The 21,025-nt window shown below is 43.9% G+C and overlaps 1 protein-coding gene across 2 annotated transcripts in view; it reads right to left on the bottom strand.

Annotated features, from left to right (window-relative positions):
* Positions 1 to 5,371: 5,371 nt before the first annotated feature.
* The window catches only part of LOC135902990 (uncharacterized), a 448,955-nt gene continuing 433,301 nt past the window's right edge, over positions 5,372 to 21,025 (bottom strand). For both annotated transcript variants that reach the window (XR_011509073.1, XM_070527485.1), the window contains 2 exons: positions 6,501 to 6,633; positions 5,372 to 5,636 (listed from right to left, as the gene is read on the bottom strand). Coding sequence is in view for 1 of the 2 variants with exons in the window: in XM_070527485.1 (XP_070383586.1) it covers positions 5,458 to 5,636; positions 6,501 to 6,633 (312 nt within the window). In the remaining variant the exon portion in view is untranslated. The remainder of the gene's footprint in view (positions 5,637 to 6,500; positions 6,634 to 21,025) is intronic.

The raw sequence follows: 21,025 nt of genomic DNA, 5'->3' as shown, positions 1-21,025 counted from the left end.
TTTATGGTGACATTTCGCAGCGTAATACCATCTAGCAACTCGCTCAACAAGCCACTCTCATCAATGGTGCCTTAATTTCTAAGCATATTTTATTATTTTACTTGCATAAATGTTCAAAACTAAATTTCTGGCTTGCGTCACTTAATCTTCGATCAGAAGCAGCTGACGCTTGTTGAAATTACCACGTAGGCAAAACACCCTTGTGTATTTAATTTTAGTGCACTCCGGCATAAATATGGTAAGCGCACATCACCATCTCACGAAGGCTTGGAGGATCAAGATCAGGAAGAGCTGCAGTTGCGAAATGAAAGGGAAAGCGAACTTGTAGCAAAGGGCGTTCCTAAGCGATCACACGTGCACAACCATTCGAATTGAACTCGCCATCTAGCACCAGCGCCCCCTGCTCGTAGCATCGCCAAATATTTCAATTTGGCGATTCCTTCATGAGACTTTAAAGCTATTCCAGACTCCATGTCCCTACCCCCCGATTCGCAGACTTACAAAGCAACGCGGGCGTTACTTCACTTTCAGAAATCGAGTAGCCTCAGCGACTGATTGTGGGCCTAATGAGCAACCTGGCTTATTCGCATTGCTAGTATCGTATCCTTCCTTTCTCCCTCTCCTTTCTTCCGTTTCATTCCTTAACCCCCTTCTCGCTGCTTAGGGTAGCAAACTGGACGCGCGTCTCGTTAACCGCACTGGCTTTCCCTTCCTCTTTCTCCTACTCCTCCTCTTTCTCTCCAAGGCTGAATTGCACTATACACAACAGCGAAAAGGGGAGCCGGCAGTAGTTACAGTGCTACAATACTACACGAGCCCGTAAAAAAATCTTAATATAACGCAGATGCCTTCTCCAGATTACCTATACCGTACCTCGGAGCGAGCGTAGGTTCCCGCAGTAACATGTAACTGGATGGCAGGCATGGAAGTGATCACATTAAGTAATAGTAAGTTACGTTTCCGAGACTTACCAGCGAAAGATCCTACAACAGTATCTATAGAATCGGGAGGTCATAATGGCGGTTAGAGGATAGATTTCAAGCCAGGCTTTCATTTGTAAAAGCATGAAAACCTGGTATCCATTGCTGTTTCCGAACCTGCCATCAGTTCCAGGTAAAAAGGCAAAATACAGACCACAAGCAAAAGAAATGACCCTTACAGTGTATTCGCAATTGCCTTTTGATGGTTAGCCACCTTGACTTGCATTATTATCAATAAATTTGGCTTTTTTATTTACATGAATTTTCAAGGATATGTTGGCGTTAGTAACTAAAATCAGATACCCTTCGCAATAAAATACCGACTGTGGATTAAAATATCAGTGTTGAGAATTGTCGCAAGCATAGAAAAAAAAAAACGGTTCCATTAAGCTTTGGAGCACAGCAAACATATCCCTAAGCACGAAGTGCCCAATAAAAGTGTGCCAAGCCCAATTCATTACTCAGCATTGTTTCTCAAAGCTAAAGCCCGAGGGCACGGGATCGAATCCTGGTCGCGACGACCGCATTTCGGTGGGGGTGAAATGCAAAAATGTCTGTGGTACCGTGCAGTGAGTGCTCGTTAAAGAACTGTAGATTAATCCGGAGTCCCCCACTACGGCGTGCCTCATAATGTTATCGTTGTTTTCGCCCGTAAAACCCCAGAATATTTTTCTCAATGCTAAATTCCGCCTGTGAATTGTATAGTTGAGCAGTTCCAAACTGAAACAAGACGCCGAATTATAAATTACAAACATGTCTCTCCTACGAGACCCTCAATTAGAGATATTAGCTAAGCAATCAGCACTAGCAGAGTCTCATACCTTTCTGAGATCCGCGTTTTTGGGTGGCAATGGGTTAAGACTTATATGTTGCTGCCCTCTTGTTTTTCTTATCTTCTATATAGCGCCCGTCATGCCCAAAGCACAGCGATCTTTATGGGCAAATATTTGCAGTATAGGTTTTCTGCGGCAACATTTTATGCGCTTCTAGGTTGGTACAATTTAAAATACGATGGTTTGACAATGGTGCACATTTCGAGATATTTTATGTAACCACGGCGATCTTTACCTTAAATAATGGCAAAAGCTGTGTGGGCTTGAGAATTTTGGTTAGACTTTGCTACTTTTCAACATAGCATCAACGTTATTTAAATGTCTAGTAGCAAGATGTACCTAATTTTAACCTCAGGTGTCATATCACATGGCAAACCAGTTCTGCAGAAATTTGCAAGGTGGAGGAAGTTTCATGAAAGGGAAAACTGCCCTGCACCCGACAGAAGTGCAACATAACACTTAGCGGCGCCTATAGTTTGCTTCGGAAAATTTCACTCCGATCGATGTGAACTTCATGTCTCAGGAAAACATTTTAAATAGTGAAATTTGAAAGAGTATAGTCGTTACTTAAAATATAGACCGCCGTTTACCTATAAACAGTGAGATCGAAATTCTGTAACTGTTACGATGCTCATAGTATGGCTCTGACATACAGATTAGATGGAATGCATTCACTTAATTAGTAAAGCACAGGACTGTTCCTGTCAGCAGCTCGAATTTTGTGAGAATATTGCATGCAGTCATGGCGTACCTGAAGATGCACTTTGTTCTTTAGTTGTCGCATCAATACAGCTGTGTGTATAGTAGAACAACGAAAAGATCAACAGCAAAATGTATCATTAAATCGGTCCTTTATTTTTCTTTCAATTTTTCATTAAACATCGTGGTAGGTTCCCAGTTGCGCTAACTTGAAGAAACCGGGATAGACTATAATTAAGGATGCTTTCGGCCTCCGGTAATGTTTTGAGCTCTTTTGGAACATGGTCTATCCTGGCTCTTTTCCTGTGACATTAATTAAAAAGTTCCGGCAAGTAATTTAGGCCGCTTTTCTTGCTGTCAACTCCTGGGAATATCTTATGCGCTGTTGCTACTACAGTTTAGTTCTCCCAATGAAAACCAAGGTTTCATTTTATTCATCGTCGTTAAGTAGTTCTTTCTCTTCAACTTGGCTTTCTTCTTGGAGCAGAGCAATTTGTTGACTGTCTGGCACATATATATTCAGTGAGGCCCGAGGTACAGACAGTAATGCGCTGCGAAAATATACGAAGAGTTGTATTGCAACTGGAACTTGTCTTTCGAATTTGCACGCTTCCTCACGTCGGCTTACCAGTTGTACTGTGGCGTTCAGCAGTCATATTACTTGAAGAGTAAATAGGAGTGTATTGCACTGGAAAGTTGTGAATGGGGGGCTCATTTCTTCCTGATTATTTACCTTAGTCTGATCGCCCTGTGTCAGTGTGAGCAGGGGCAATCGATCATAGTAGAATAAAGATAGAATAACGCTACGAGGGTACGTGCTTCTCTACTTTAAGGATATTCCTACGTATCATGTGCACAATAGACTTTGATGTGTTTTTGATTTTGCTTAACCAAATTGACCCTGTTACAGGTTTATTGCTTTGACATGTTAAATCCCGTAACTTAGTTTCAATTTTTCTTTAAACAATGTGAATATTATAAGTAAGGATCTGTACGCATGCTGCAGGCAACAAGCGCGTTACCTTGAAAGTTAGTTTGAAAAATGTGTTTCAGAATAAGCCTGTAACATGACTTGGTATGCGGCAGAACTTTCTAACCTAGCAACAAGAGCCTAATTGTCGAGAATGCCCAATACTTGCTGCAGGCTGCGTCGCTGTGTGATGAAATATTTGTTTTGTAAAGGCTATGACCACATCGTCAGTGGAAGTAAGAAAATTAGTGTGTAGGAGGTCTTGTAGTGTCCGTGCTAGAGGAATAAGTGCCAGGTTTAAAAGCGCAAAAGCAAGAACCGACCCAAATGCAGAAGGTAGAGTAATTAAGCAAGGCATGTACACTGCGGGTGGCAGTCAGAAGGAAGAGAAGAAATTTCGTTTTTTAATGGTGGCTTTATGCTGGATGTCGTCGTAAGCTATAGCAACAGCGTTTTAGCTTTAGCAACAACGTCATTGGGCACGCGCTGCCATAGCGATGAGCGTGGTAACGGCATGGTCATTCCAGCAACATCCAATACGGACGGCACATTCGTAGGAGGCGTATTGTGGGCACGGTCGCTGAGGCAGCATAGACAAACACAGTATAGCAGCACGATTCTTCTCATATACAGTCGTGTTCTTGTTCTAGTCTTATAGTCATCAGTGCCAACTTTGTTGAACATGTTTGAATAATTCGTGGACATGGTGAACATGGTGAATTTGAACATAGTGAACAATTTTGGCGAATATGTCAGGGCTATGCACCACTGCCCCAAATGACGAGGGGTGGCGAGTAATTTGGAAGATAACTGGGGTAGAACAAGGCTCCTAATATCGTATTCGGAGCTTCGCCATTATACTAAAAGGGGTTTTTGTAGCGCCCATACCTACAAGGCAAAAATAAATTTAAGTGGCGTGATTTCTGGGGCAAAATTCTTCTTACCACAGTACTAATCACAAACGAAGGAGGCAGCGTGGGCTATAGGGGACGGAAACGAACAGAGAAAGGCAACATATATTTGATCCTGCACTCTATACTCGCATAATTAAAGGCACGCGTGTTTTTGCTCAGAGATCAACATACGTACATATTTCGTTCTCTAGGTGGCTCCTTCCGCAGGTAAATCAGGTTTCACGAAGGCTACATAGGGAACAACTGAATGTTTTGTTGTACTTACTTCACCATTATTCACTACGCAACAATTCGTGTTGTTGAACCTTGTCATAGGTCCCCGAATGTACTCAGCCCTCCTAGATATAGCAAAACGGCTACCTATTGTCTCTTTAAATCACAAACAAGCATTTCAAGCTTAGTCAACTTAGAGCTTTAAGAGTCGTGCGGTGCTCTGACAAGGTTTTGGGAGGCTGTTCTTATGGGAGATAGAAATGATGTTTACTGGCGAGCATGGCAATTAGTGAGCAAGCGGCTACTCCAAGAGACTAGTCTTTCGCTCAAGAAAATAGTCTCTCAGGAAAAGCAGAAATGAAAAATGTGGTGTTCTTTGGAGCCGGCAGCATGAATGAGTGGCTACTCGCTCCTGCTCTGCTCATTGAGGCGTGGCATTGCAATTCGTGTGGAGTGACTGGCCAATCACACAGCGGTTCTGTCGAGACACCAGGCCTGTGCAGATTGCTTCCATAACGGATGAGAACAGTAATTTGACTTATTTACTTTCGGTACTAAGAAACTTATTCACAACAGGGCAGGACGATCACTCTCTAACTTAATCTCTCAGACTAACGGCGCATTATCAATAGCCTCGCGTGCGTTAATAAAATGTGGCTCGAGGAAGACGCCATCCGTCTCCATCGTCTTATCAGCGTTTAGTGTCGAGGATTTCTTAAGCAGTTGTGTTGTGAGCCTCCTTTAAAAAAATGCAGAAGAAAATGCGCTGCTGTTTTTGTTTAATTTTTGCTGGCTACAGATTTTGCCAAAGGGTCATAATATTGCAGTTGCCCAGCTGCCGGATACATTTATTCTTCTTCGCTGCCTTCGTTTGCTTTCTTGTACTTTTGCTTATCTTTCGCCCTAACTTTCCCGCCCGTCTTGCTGCCGGATTTTTCACCAGCAATTTTACGACTCTTGGCGTCTTGGTCGTCATCGTCTCCGCGTTTCCTGGCCAGGTACCCGTGCTCTTCATGGTCAGCCCTTTCTGCAAGGATAATTAACCCGCGCTGTTGGAACACAGTTAGGAAGCTCTCGAATGCGCTAATGACAGATCCATACGTAACGCGCTGTTTATTCCATTCACAGTCGCTAGCATTAGAAGTAGAAATATGTTGAAAAAGAAAAGCAGCGTTGCATAAATAACCAGAAGTAAGCTAAAGTACTCGTCACTGTGTTATGGCGAGTATACGACAATGAGTTTTATCGGAAGTTTTTTTTTGTCATGTTTTGCAGGTACTTTTGCGTAGTTTTATAGCGCCCAGGCAGTGCGGGCTCTTCGCTTAACTTGTACACTATTGAAACGAACCAAACGTAGCTCAGCGAAAAGGTGAATGTAAGTTGATAGTATTAACATGGCTTTTTGGGCATGTTGAATTGAATGACACGTCAGTAAAATTTGTTAGTATATTTCCTGGGCAACTCATTGAATTGCCCAGGAAACCCTTGCTGCGCTTCTTTGTGTGATAACCGCATTAATTTTTTTTCTCTACAAAAAATTTTTGTATTTTTTCAAGTAACTGAGGCATCAGAAGACGCATATCTTCATTGTACTAAAATTTCGGAGACATTTGCAGCAGCAGGCCAGTTGAACAACACAACAGAATTGACACGATGTCGAATCACTAAAGCAAAGCTGACTATACGTGACATGTTGCATCGACACTGTTTTCTCGTATTCTTGCACCAGCCTATGCAAGGAAATTATCAGCTTTCCTTAAAGCGTGGAAAGTGCATGACCTATTCGAGTTGATTTCGACGTTGTCAAATAACTTGCAAGGGTTCGCATAAGCCCTTAATTTAACTCGATATCCCACGTCATCCTCGCGACACCCACTGCAGACCGACTCACCTTCGGCGTGGCAGTAGGCCAGCGCTGCAAGAACCACGAGACCGAGAAGGATACTGGTGGCTGCCTTCATTGTGGATCGCGACGTTCTCGCGTCGTCCGGCGTCACCAGCTTATATCCGCGGCTCGGGACCAACTGCGACATCCGCGTGTCGTCGTGAATCTTGTATTCATGCCGCCTTCCGGCACAGCTGCAGCTTCAAAGTGTGAACGCGTCACATGGCGTGACGTTTTGAAGGTGTCATGCTTTTCTGACGCTGCACCGCACTCGGGGTGGTCAGCGGGAGTAAAGAGTTGTGGCTCTATACGACCGAGAAAACAGATGCCATCGTTTGCTTTCAGTCGGAATCCTACGAGAAAAAAAAAAGCTTTTTGGTTGCTTACATTCTCGAGTAATGCTTCACCGTGGTGTTAAAGCCGGAAGACACGCCAGTGGAGGCGTGTGAAGTTGACAGTCGCAGAAATACGAACTTCTATATTTGATGCAGGCGAATAAAAGAAAAGAAGTAAAGACGCTTATTCTCACATTTATTGTGATACTTCGCATGCTCGCTGTCGCAAGCACCAGCAGTTTACGCTGTCTTTCAAGCGTTTGGTGAATTAAACTATACGTATGATCTTGTGGCTTACGTTGTAAACTTAGTCCACCGTTTTTCAGCGCAACTTGAAAATATTGAATTATTGAAGATAGTACTAAAGATCGCGCACTCACAATCGATGTGCCTTTTCATCTCGCGGGCATATGAGGTACTCTCACGATATTCGTAGTTATTCTTGCAACATTTCATAAACAGGAAACACAATTACTCAATTGAGACATTGTGCGTGTTAACACGCTGACAAAATTTACGAAAAGACAGGACGCATAATTGAACCTTGAGAGAAGTCGTGAAATGTTACCTTTACGTGTACACTGTGCATCCCTTCCGTAGTAAATAAATAGAGGGGTGATATAACGCAAAGTTATTCCAAACTGTTTCTGTTACATTTCTGCAATCAGCCCTCCACGACTGGTAAAACATTGCTCGGGTCACACCCACATCGTCTGTCTGTCACGCGACGTCACGAAAACCGCGAAAACTCCTTATCTGATGTGACGTGTACGCTCTCAATATGCGTGATCAGATCGAATAAAAGAAAGATAATTACTTACAATTCTGCTCCTTTTTCGCCATATAGCCCACCGCTATTTTTCAATTTTTTTTTTCGGCCTGCGCCACTTCTCCTGTCTGTCAGGCGACGCATCATCATCATCATCATCATCGTCGTCGTCGTCGTCGTCTTCGTCGTCGTCGTCGTCGTCATCATCATCATCATCATCATCATCATCATCATCGGCCTGGTTATGCCCACTGCAGGGCAAAGGCCTCTCCCATACTTCTCCAACTACCCCGGTCATGTACTAATTGTGGCCATGTTGTCCCTGCAAACTTCTTAATCTCGTCCGCCCACCTAAGTTTCTGCCGCCCTATGCTACGCTTCCCTCCCCTTGGAATCCATTCCGTAACTCTTAATGACCATCGGTTATCTTCCCTCCTCATTACGTGTCCTGCCCATGCCCATTTCTTTTTCTTGATTTCAACTAAGATATCGTTAACTCGCGTTTGCTCCCTCACCCAATCTGCTCTTTTCTTATCCTTTAACGTTACACCCATCATTCTTCTTTCCATCGCTCGTTGCGTCGCCTTCAATTTAAGTAGAACCCTTTTCGTAAGCCTCTAGGTTTCTGCCCCGTAGGTGAGTACTGGTAAGACGCAGCTATTATACACTTTTCCCTTGAGGGATAATGGCAACCTGCTGTTCATGATCTGAGAATGCCTGCCAAACGCACCCCAGCCCATTCTTATTCTTCTGATTATTTCAGTCTCATGATCCGGATCCGCAGTCACTACCTGTCCTAAGTAGATGTATTCCCTTACCACTTCCAGTGCCTCACTACCTATTGTGAATTGCTGTTCTCTTCCGAGACTGTTGTTCTCTTCCCAGACGCAACGCAACGAAACCGCAAAACTTCACTCCGTCAACGTGACTTGTATAAAATAAAGACGCATTAATGCCGCAAAAAACTGATTTTTTTTTTTTCGAATAGCCAGACTGCCCTGTTTCGCTAGGACTAGAAAATGCCTGCTCCTCCTATCACTCTGGCAATAACTACTCGGAGCTGCCGGAACAATGGATTTATTTGCGTTAAACATATATATATATATATATATATATATATATCTTTGCCTAGCACTATAGCGCTTTCGAGCCCTTTCGGCCACATACATGGCATTGCTCTGCCGGTTTACCTTCACTGAGGACCTGCTTTAGCGGCACTTTATCCTTCCGTTGCACGCCACCATGATTTTCGACCAGCCACCGCAAGCTAAGCAATTAGAAGCGGCCCAATCGCTGATGCCGGCACTACCCTCTTCATCGAGTTGTCTACTTTCACTGCGCTAGCTGGGTCCCGCCGAAACCCTCTCTACTTCTGTGTGCCCCTCGCCTCTTGTCAGTCCAGGCCGGCCATGCCATAACAAAGCATCCAAACGATTAACCTCCGACATGATGTGGTCTCAGGCATCAAGGCCGGTACTCACTAAGCTCTTCGCACCATAGTAAGGATCACAAGAGCGTGCACCCGTCCCAATCAGGATTTTTTTTTTCGCAAAGGTGACCGGTCTATTCCAATATAGGCCCAACAGTAAAAGAGGCTCAATTCACAAAGCAGTTTTTATGTCGTAGAGTGGTTCGTAATAGCTGCGAGCCAATCATTATAGCACATTAACAAAGGCCACCGACCAATGGCAGACGGTTTTTACAAGCGAAGGCCCCGTATTCACATAAAGTTCAAGCGTTACAATTGTACAATTGTTGGAAAGAGCAAATTCCAGCCAATCCTGATGCTGGGCTCGCTATTAGTGAAGGTGGCCAGCCAGTGGCAAAGAGCTATCACCACCGAAAAGTTTAGTGAATTCGTCCTAAGAGGCCCATGCGCTTTGACACGACAAATGCTATCTGAAAATAGCATAATCGTAGACTTGTACGCCAAATTGCGCAATACCAGGGCGAAGCCAGTTATATACTGGCCTGAGCTCGGTTTCTTACATTGAATTTAATTTTACTGTTTGTGACCTATCTTGATTTTATTGTAGACGCTGTCGTGTCACTATAGTTAGGACCTTTACAAGGATCGGAGCGTGGGTTAAAAAATGGATGCTATTCCATACTTCTTCAGGTTTCATGAACTTCCTGCAACTAACTGTCTCAGAAACCATGTTAGAGCTCGCCAATGCAGACATCAGTTGACGCTATTAGTGGGTAGAACAAACAAATAAATCAGACAATATCCACAAACAAAAATATCAAGACATCAACGAGCAAGCGCGTATCTAACGAAGACGCCTTATGATCAAAGTAGAATATAGCATCGTTCAGCAAGTTGAGCGTATGAACGCTATATTTGTACTTTGACGGTATCCCAACGTTGGGAACGAAGACTGGTATGCACAAAACACCTTCCTTTTGATGCTCAATGCAAGCCTCTGTGCAGGAATAGTTATCAAAGATAGCTCAGGATTTCGCAGTGCTCTGAGTATGACGCACACTTTCCGTCTCTGCCGAGGACAAAGTGTGCAGTTTAACACGAGATGAGAGATGCGCTCATGCATGCACGCGCACCACAAACAATCCACGCGCCCAGTTTCACACACACACACAATATGAAATAATGACTTCTTGGAAGTCATACGTAGTATAGGAGCCAGTGAGACACTTAAATATGTCTTACGCAGCGTCGACCTTGAAAATAAAACGAAGCACAGCCCAGGGCATGGAGCCTGAACAAATGCAAGAAAATGTGTGACACTGCACAGCACGATAAAACGGCATTTGGAAAAGTGCGGGGACAGTCGACGTCGCGTTGTGTACGCACGAGACATCATTACCTAGTGGACAGAGGACGTAAAGCATAGTGAACAAAACACAAGGTGTTCAAGTGGTAATGTAAACTACACCCTTTAAAAAGTGGCTAAAATTAGGAGATGCACAGGCTTGCGCCATCGCATTTTGCTGGCTGCATGGATACGCAGAATCCTAAGAGAAATAGTGTGAAACGCGAGCGAGGCAGAAAAATAAGAATTAAATCTAATATAAGTGAAACATGTCAAGTTATAGAGTTACTCGCAAACGAATTCTGCGCGCACGACCGAGAGTTTGAACAGCCGGCGGAGCGGCTTGCTGCGAATACAAAGCAGCCCGGCGGCACGCCACGCGATGGCTCGATGCGCATGGTGGAAAACCGCAGCGCGGTAAGAGCAGCGGAGCACGGCCGGCTGGACGACGCGACAAATATCCAATATACCGCGAGACGAGGATGAATCGATGGTGGCGCCCTCTGAACAACGTTCCTCCTGGGTCGCTGCAGATCAACTGAGCCGGAATAGGCGACATCGGGCGGACCAATAGATCAGCGCGCGTAGGTGGTAGCCGTCACATGGCCGTCACTCGCGCCTGCGGCGCGGCGCGCGCTGCAGGACGAAAGGGCAGAGCCGGGCGATACTTCACGCGTTCTTTCGGCCCTCTCCGAGAACGAGAGGTCCTCGTTTTCAGGCCATCTTTCAGGAGGGTCTGCCGTACACGCGCAAGCGTAAAAAAAAGAAAAAAAAAGAAGCAAGGCAGACAGCTGTATCATGTCTTATCACCGCGAGGCCAGCTATGTACATCTCTCTCTCTCTCTCTTTTTTTTTCAGGCCTGGTTATTACGGTATGAAATCTATTCTGCGTTCGTCTATTTTTTAGTTTCCTTTCAACGTGTGAAAAAGACACGTGCAAGTCGTTTTATGACTTTTCTTGGTGCACTTTGCAACCTGCGACTACGAAAAATTCCGCTCCGATTACGACCAGCAAGAATTGTTCCAGATTTTCCTCACAACCACGTTTGCATGACAGCGACACTAAGTGCATCGCGCATTCATGTAAACGGAGGTGATGAGCGAGGAGGATGCATCGCCTCAATGCGAAAGCCAAAAGTAGCTTGAATGGATGCTAGTCACATTAAGACAATTCCCGTAAACGACTGGTACATCAAGAGGGAGATAGCAAAAGCCTGTCGCCTCTGGAGTTGGCTCTCCTCGATTTAGAGGCGAGGCGCGCTCGCTAAAAAACTGTCACTGTCTCGTCGCGGACGCTGCCGCGCACGAGTTGATGCGCTACGGGTAAGCGCTGCAGCCACATATTATCATGATGCGTTTGAAAACGGATGCACTAGCGTCGCATTCATGTAATCGCGACTATAGACGCCCAAAATGCTTTTGAGTGAAAGTAGGAGCAGCGTTGTCACTTGCATGGTGCTTCCCTAAAGTTGGTATAATCTATCTTCTGCATAGGCATCGCTTACGCGTAGCAGACCACGTGATAAAAGCGAGGGAGTTTTCGCCGCAGCGGGCACCGCGGAATGCGTGTGGCCGTTTACTGAAAAGCGTTTATGCGCCTACGAGAGAGAGAGAGAGAGAGAGAGAGAGAGAGGAGTAAGGAGAGGCAGGAAGGTTAACCAGACTGAGTCCAGTCTGCTACCCTACACGTGGGGAGGGGGACGGGGGAGTGAAAGAGCGCTGGCGCCTACAAGATTCCTAAGTAGGGAAGGCGCCAGCACTCGTGGCATAATAACGGGCAGCATGCGCCGGTTTAAATGCACTAAAGACCAGGAAATCAAATGGGGTGCTTCAGTTCTATGTAATAATTTATCCACTTTTCTGTCCCAAAGCGTGGCTCTGGATTAATTTACATTACCTGGTGTTCTCTAAAGTACTTGCACAGAAATCTCAGTTCGTAGGTATTTCGGCGTTGTGCGCCCAGCAGAATCAAGCCGGTGCAGAGATACAGAAATTACTATCGTTGTGTGAAAATATATGACAGGCCCAACCTGGAACCCAACCCCAAAGGTATGCGTGTGAGTAATGGCCGGTTTATTGCTCGTACGTCAGGGTGACTCCCAGGGCAGAGTGACTAGGGGTGAGGCGTGTTAGCCACTCAGCGCACGAAAATTTGTATTACACCAGCATCTAATGACTGAGAAGAATTGAAAGCGAGGGCTCAATCTTTATTAGTCATTTCATAAGAAGCCAACAAACAAAGACACCAAGTGCTGCACAGGGCAGATTACTTGTACTTATTAAATGAAATAAAGAAATGGTAAACCAATGGGAATTAAAGTGAATGAAAAAACAAGTGGCCGTAGGGAGGGGGGGGGGAGGGGAAGGGGATGAACCCACGTCTTTGCATTGCGCGTTCGATGCTCTTACCAATTGAGCAACCGCGGCGCCGTTTTCACATCCACTTTCTGGGGTACTTATGTTTGTTTCCTAGAACTAAACCTGATAGTGTTAGCTAGCGCCACTACTCACTGCCTTGACGACAGATGTGGAACATTATTTCAGCCGTAGGCGTCACGTGTTCTAGCAGATAAACATAAATACTTCAGAAAGTGGAGGGCAAAACGGCGCCCCGGTAACTCAATCGGCAAGAGCATCGCACGCGTTATGCGAAGACATGGGTTCGTGTCCCCCCCTACGGCCACATGCTTTTTTCATTCACGTTAATTTAGATTAAATAATCATTTATCTGGTTCAATTGAATAAGTACAAGTGATTTCCCCTGAGCAGTCCTTGGTGTCTGTTTTTTTAGGTTCGCATCTTGTGAGCGGCACTTAATGCACTTTTGAATATCTACTGTTATAATGTTTACTGCGATAGAAGCGACCAAAAAGCTTGCAGTGATTGTGCGTTGAATGGTGAATCTTACCCAACTTGGCTGCCAATGAAGTCGGGGAAAGAAATGCCAACTCACGTGAGCGATTTGCCAGAAAACGGCGTGGCTTTCCCGTCTTTTGTGTTTTTATTTTTTTCTTCGTCCGCTAGACTCTTACTTCAGATTCTGTCGCAACGTGGTCTCGCGATTTGCACTGTTTCTTCTTCTTTTGAAACTATTCTGAAGCGGAATTATCTAGAGACATTGCGAGTCACGGCGTATTTGGTCCGGAAATAATAGAACGACAAGCAGAAAAGATGCAGAAGCGCCTTCGCGATCGAAGCGAAGGTGAGAGCAAGCACGACAAGTATGAAAAGTCATACTGCTTCCTTCTCTTTTAAAAAAGAAAGCAGTCGCAAGTGCATTATTAGAGTTGCGAGCAACGAAACTGACTACCAGCATGCAAGAGAACAGTAAACTACTTCTGTTAAATTGTATTTGTACAACTTGCGTAACTTAGTACAGAAGTGACAAATGAATACACTAGGTTGACATTTATTCAGCGGCTAGGCTTGTGCATCGAATACTGTCACATCACAGACATACATCAAGGTTGCTCCATCTTGAACGCAGCCCACTCAGCCTCACGCGCTGAAGTGTAATGTTCCCAGCGTCAGAGGGAGCGTACGCTCCTTTTTATTATTTTGTGGGATCGCCACAGTTCATGTCATCGCCATGTTACAAAAGCATTAGTACCACCTGCTGTACAATATCCGCTGAAGTGTTCACTGAAAATGTTCAAACCTGTTTAGAATCATTTCTGAGATGACTCATATCGGCGCTGTATCGATGCAGACTAAGCTTCTGCACGTGACAGATGGAATAAACACTTATTTGTCGAGAGGCACTTAGCCCAGGGCGTCTCTTTAATGCGTCCCCTTGGACTTCGTCCTTCGCGACATGGATGTACCACCGCCTTCAGTTTTTTTTGGCCCAGAAAGCGTGTCGTAAGAGGTTCATCGGACATTGTACTCGCATGTAGTCGATTTACTATCCGGTCACGCCTTCCGCCATGACCACGAATGGGCGTTTCTGATCGTGGCTAACGGTCTCACTGGATATTTGTGTTTTACTGCTGCTTTAAAAGAGAGAAGCGACAACCTTTTCTGATCGTAGCAGGAGTGTTAGATCGCTCGAGACCGGGCTCAGTATACCGCGCAAAACGTCCGGTGTAGACGACCAGTCGTACACTCTACGATTGCTTTGTATTCGTTTCGCCGATACGACAGGAAATGTGCCTTCCTTTCTTTTTCAATAAAGCTTGGTAGCAGTGGCTCTCGTCTTCGATGATGAACTGCTATCCCTCCAATCGCACATGTGCCAGGAAACGATTGCCAAGGTCTGAATTGCAGGAGAAAGCGAACGTGGGTGTTGCAAGCAGGCAATCTTGTCAGTCAAAAAAATTAAAAAAAAACGGACGGAACTGTACATTGTGTCCAAGTGCACTTGAGGTGTACTTTAACGAGAGAACAGCAAAACCTACGTGAAAAAGAAAAATTGCACATGTACCAGAGTTTCATACAATAATTACTAAGGGAACTCTGGCGCTACTGTCTACGGGAGCTGCAATGGGAATTATGGGAAGTACATGGATTTGCCTAAACGTCGGCCATCTGGCTTCAAACGGCTTCGTGACTTTGTAAGCTCGTCATTATTAACAGAGTAATGCATAATAAATTTCAGAATTTCAGAATCAGAATTTATTGTTAGAAGTTGGGTCATATTACAAGTATTTAGTATGCAGGAGGAGGTCCCATAGACAAAGACTGTATCGGGACCTCCTGTACAAGAATAGTTATGATAATTGACATTTCAAAGCAACAGCAGCATATAGTAAGGTATTATTATTATAGCCCACATTGCAACCCTCGTGAATTATACAAGGAACAGGAAATGAACGTTAACAGAGCAAAACACATAATTCATTACAAATACTAACAAGGTTTAGCCTATCTCACGGTAACATAAAGAATTGTATGTGAAGAAAATACCAATAATTTATTTACAAGACCAAAAACACACAAAAAAAGCAGGAAAGCAAGAAAGAATGGACAAAAAAAAGGTTACAGTAAATTTTCTCACTAATTTGTCAATAAAAATGTATTTTGAGTTCCCTTTTAAAGTGGTGTAAAGATCTTGTATTTTTCATAATGAGAGGAAGAGTGTTCCACACTGATATGGAAGTGAATTCCACGGTTTGTTTACCGTAGTTAGTGCGGATTCGTGGTAAAAGAAAAGTGTTATTCAACGCGAATCTGGTGGTACTATTGGTCAGGCACGTACCCAGGATTTTTTTTCGGGGGGGGGGGGGGGCCACCACCTCCATCATCATCATCATCATCATCATCATCATGTTTTATGTCCACTGCAGGACGAAGGCCTCTCCCTGCGATCTCCAATTACCCCTGTCCTGCGCCAACCGATTCCAACTAGCGCCCGCGAATTTCCTAATTTCATCGCTCCACCCAGTGTTTTGTCGTCCTCGATTGCGTTTTCCTTCTCTTGGTACCCATTCTGTAACCCTAATGGTCCAACGGTTATCTAACCGCCGCATTACATGACCTGCCCAGCTACATTTTTTCCTCTTCATGTCAATTAGAATATCGTCTATACCCGTTCGCTCTCTGATCCAAACCGCTCTCTTTCTCTCTCTTAACGTTATGCCTAGCAATCTTCGTTCCATCGCTCTTTGCGCGGTCCTTAACTTGCTCTCATGTCTCTGCCCCCATATGTCAGCTCTGGCAAAATGCACTGATTGCATGCACACCTTACTTTTCAATAACAATGGTAAGCTTCTAGTCAGGAGGTGCGAATGCCTGCCGTATGCGATCCAACCTATTTTTATTCTTCTGTGAATTTCCTTCTCATGAGCAGGGTTCCCTGTGAATTATTGACCTAGGTAAACGTACTCTTTCACAGTCTCTAGTGGCCGACTGGCGATCCTGATCTCTTGTTCCATTGCCCGGCTATTTATCATTATCTTCATCTTCTGCATATTAATATTCAACCCCACTCTTACACTCTCTCCGTTAAGGTCTCCAATCATTTGTTGTAACTCGTCTGCATTGTTGTTGAATAGAACAATGTCATCAACAAACCGAAGGCTGCCGAGAGTTTTGCCGTCGATCTTTACTCCTAAGCCTTCCCAGTTTATTGGCTTGAATTCTTCTAAGCACGTAGTGAATGGCTTTGGAGAAATTGTGTCTCCCTGTATGACCTCTTTCTCTATAGGTATCTCCCTGCTTTTCTTGTGTAGAATTAAGGTAGCTGTAGAACCTCTGTAGATATTCTTACGCGAAGGATGAGTCAGTATAAGACGAGAAACTATTTACATATTATATTTACAACAACGGTTGCAGCGAAGACTGGTCAGATTCACAGCGCGAGCCCAGTTCATTCTTCCTCCTCTTTTCTGGAGTGATGGCGCCCACGCTCCTCGTTCAAACAAACAAATACCACACGCATGCAGCAATATTTTCCAAGCTTTTTACGTAAGCGTTCTGTACTACTTGATTACGTAGTGCCTCTATGACTGCTGGTATCTCTACTGAATCAAATGCATTTTCGTAATCTATATAAGCCACATAGAGAGGCTTATTGTACTCTGCAAATTTCGCGATAATCTGATTGATGACATGGATGTGATCCATTGTAAGGTATCTCTTCCAGAAGCCAGCCTGTTCTCTTGGTTGAAAAAATCGAGTGTTGCCCTTATTCCATTGGAGATTATTTTGGTAAATGTTTTATATAATACTGGGAGCAAGCTAAAGGTCCTATAATTTTTCAATTCTTTAATGTTTCCTTTTTTTTAAATTTAATTATGGGGTTTTACGTGCCAAAACCACTTTCTGATTATGAGGCACGCCGTAGTGGAGGACTCCGGAAATTTTGACCACCTGGGGTTCTTTAACGTGCACCTAAATCTAAGTACACGGGTGTTTTCGCATTTCGCCCCCATCGAAATGCGGCCGCCGTGGCCGGGATTCGATCCCGCGACCTCGTGCTCAGCAGCCCAACACCATAGCCACTGAGCAACCACGGCGGGTATGTTTCCTTTTTTGTGGATTAGTATAATGTCTGCATTCTTCCAGTTTTCTGGGACCCTTGCAGTCGATAGACACTTCGTGTAAAGAGCCGCCAGTTTTCCAAACATTATGTCGCCTCCATCTTTGAATAAATCGATAGTTATTCCACCTTCTCCTCCCACTCTTCATCGTTTCATGTCTTGCAGGGCCCTTCCGACCTCATCGCTAGTTATAGGAAAATTTCTGTATCCTTTTCATTACTGTTTCTAAGTGAGGTATCGTGACTCCTCTGGGTACTATATACAGGTCGGCTTAGAATTTTTCCGCTGCTTTTACTATATCTTCGAGATTGCTGATGATATTATCCTTCTTATCTTTTAGTGCATACATCATGGTCTGTCCTATGCCAGGTTTCGTTTTTACTGATTTCAGGCTGCGTTCAATTTTTTACGGCTTCTTCAGTCTTTCTCATGTTATAGTTTCGAATATCAGTTATTTTCGCCTTGTTGATCAGTTTTGACAGTTCCGCGAATTGCGTAACGCTGTGCGGCCGCCATTCCCATAGAACCGCATAGAGCGCAGGACTCTGCGATTCTAGACGTACTGCGCTCACCGCGAAAGGTTAAAAAACACTCACATAAGCACAGCAGAGAAGTGGCTACGTGAGGCGGTTCGACCGATAACTGTAAAAGCGTCATTCAAAACAAGTAATTGTTCTCCACTTCCGGCGGCGTTTTCTCTACTTCCTTTCTAAATAAAAAGATGTTGATCCATAAATATTCTCATAAACAACGGTTAGCTTTATTATTATTCGCTTTTGCTTGCAGTTTGGTTGTTGCCTTGGCTCTCTCTCCCTTAGTAGATCGCTTAATTTCTCAACTCCTTGCGATTTTTGTTTCCAGTTTCCAATTTGGCACGAAAATTTCCTATAGTATTAGGGAAAAACAGACGAGGTAACAGGCGACAGTCATCTTGCTTATGGGCTTAAGGGTTATTGCAGGGTTTCATGACGGACGTTCTTTCACATTATTTTATTTCTCACCTTATCTAACCCATATCACGTGTATATGGTTCCGGGCACCTGCGAGCGTCGCGGCGAGCCGTAACTCAAGAAGGAAATAATGAAGCAAAGGGAAAGCTTAACGCAATTGGCGTTTTCTCCGCGGCCGCAACTCGTTCCATGAGAGTACAGACCAGCTGAGTACAGCCGCATCCCTCTCCTGGTCCCAGGATCAGCCTAAACAAAGAAGGTTGAACTAACAAAAGCAACAGCTATGCGCGTGACGGTTGAATATAGATGGTGACAACTGAACGCATCTCGAGTTAATCGCGCGGGTGCGGAATCTATGAGAAAATTGTCCTTCACATTACAAGAGATGCCGATAACTACCGCCATCTAAAAGGAGTGAAAAAAGCAGCATAATGCTGACCAATGACCAAGTCTCAACATTGATCTGGCGCCGCTTCAGGAATGTGTGAGGAGTGGTGGCGTCGGTGGGGAGGGGGGGGGGGGTAATGCCACTTGATTTCGGGGGGGGGCCCGGGCCCCCCCGGGCCCCCCCCTGGGTACGTGCCTGCTATTGGTACTATTAGTTGCCAGGTTAGATGGTGAAAATGTGATCGATGGTAGCTCATTATGTAGAAATCTGTAGAAAAAAATACCTAGGTTGTATTTAGTGAGCCCAGAAATAGTAAGGATGTTATTCTCGTGTAGTAAGGAAGTGGCATCAGAAAAGCGTGAACTTTAGGTAATTATTCTGATGGCTTGGTTCTGAATTGTTTGTAAAGACGTAATATGTGTATTATACGTGTTTCCCCAACATATGATACCATAAGTAATGTGAGAGCGGACGAAAGAGTGGTAAAGTGAGAGCAATGTGGTACGTGTGAAGTAAGGGCGTGCTTTAATTAAGATGCGTATACCATAAGCTATTTTCGTTTTTTGATGTGAGCAATACGATTGTGATATTTCAGATTACAGTCAAGTAGAACGCCAAGGAAAGATGAACATGCACTTGAATGAAGGCAGTGGAGACCAAGACTGATAGGTGGAATGGAAGCTATGTTTCGCTGATGTGAAGAGAATACAACAAATTTAGTCTTCGTTGTATTAATAGATAACATGTTAACATTACACCACCTTAGAATGTTTTCTAAGTCAGCATTTAGTTTATTAACGAGAGATGAGATATCTTTATGAAAAGTGAATATTGTGGTATCATCAGCGTACAGAACGCATTTTGTCGAAGAACGACAATTGTAGGTAAATCATTATTATAAACTAAACGCAGGAGTGGCCCCAGGATGGAGCCCTGAGGCATACCGATGTTAGTAGTTCGCGGTTGAGAATAAACAATGGCAACAGAAACAACTTGAACCCGGTTATATAAGTAGCTTTTTAGTAGCGAAAGGGCAGGACCGCAAATGCCAATTGCTTCGAGCTTAGAAAATAGGATATCATGATTAATACTATCAAATGCTTGCGTTAGATCGATGAAAACTTAGGCGTCGAGAAATCCCTCGTCAATAATTTTTTTTAGTTGGTCCGTAAGTTGAATAAGTGCCAGCTCTGTGGAACACCCATGGCGAAAACCGAACTGGCATGCAGAGAGGATATTAAATTTAGAAAGATATTTTGTTAGCCGTATTTCAATTAGTTTCTCAATAACTTTTCCAAAGAATGCCAGAATAGAAATAGGTCTGCAATTGTGCAGTAGTGAGCTGTCGCCTTTCTTAAAAACTGGGATAACTTTGCCACGCTTCAGTTCAGAGGGAAATAAGCCAGTCCTGAATAATAAATTAACAATAAATGAAAGCATGTCTGAAATTAGGTGCAAAATAAGTTTAATGTTAGCAGTGTAGAACTCATCAATTCCAGTGCTTGTCATTGTTAGGTTATTTATAACAGCAGTTATTTATTCTGGCGTTGTAGGAAATAAAAAGAATGAATGAGGTAGACGGTTCATGTTAATGTTTTCTGCAAGAGTAGGTGGAGTGTTAGGAAAGAAAAAAACTACTAAAAGCCTCAGCTATTTCAGCAGGGGAATCGAGCTCTACTCCATCTTTTAAAATTCTGGATACCTTGATTGGTCGTGTGTGTCTATTTAAAAAGGTGTAGACAATCTCCCATTTTTTTGTGTTATTAGGTGCCTGTAAGATTCTTTGCTCGAAATACAAACGCTTAGCTGTTTTTATTTTACAGTTAACAGTGTTACAGAAGCTTTTATATCTGGCACGTAAGTTCATGTTAAATGGTTGCCTTTTAGTTTTCCTATGTAAGTTATCCCGTTTGCGCATTCGTGCTAATAACTGCTGTGAGAGTCATGGATTGTGAACAAATGACACATTTTTTTGCATTTCTTTTTGGAGGTGAACTTTCGGAAGTATGATGTAATTAGAGAAAAAAATTTGGAAAAACCTTTCTGTGGGTTGTTTAGTGATTTAACTGAATATACATTATTAAAGTTATCCGATGGCAGCATTCTAACACAGGACCTCTAGCACACAAGCCAGATAATGAAACCATTACCCCACGGACGCATGGAATCGACAAGCAGCATAGAATGCCCTTACAAATTTCTCGTGGGCACGTCAGTGCCTTGAGACGCTTGGTGCGTTTCGATTGGGCCAGCTCGTCAAGCTGAACCGTTAAAATTATTAGCGATTGCGTGTGTTTGCAGCGTCTTCTGGCACGTCGAAAAGTATAGATTGCAC

Source organism: Dermacentor albipictus, chromosome 1 (genome assembly GCF_038994185.2).
Source record: "Dermacentor albipictus isolate Rhodes 1998 colony chromosome 1, USDA_Dalb.pri_finalv2, whole genome shotgun sequence".
Taxonomy (NCBI): Eukaryota; Metazoa; Arthropoda; class Arachnida; order Ixodida; family Ixodidae; genus Dermacentor; species Dermacentor albipictus.
This window is presented reverse-complemented; position numbering and strand designations above follow the sequence as displayed.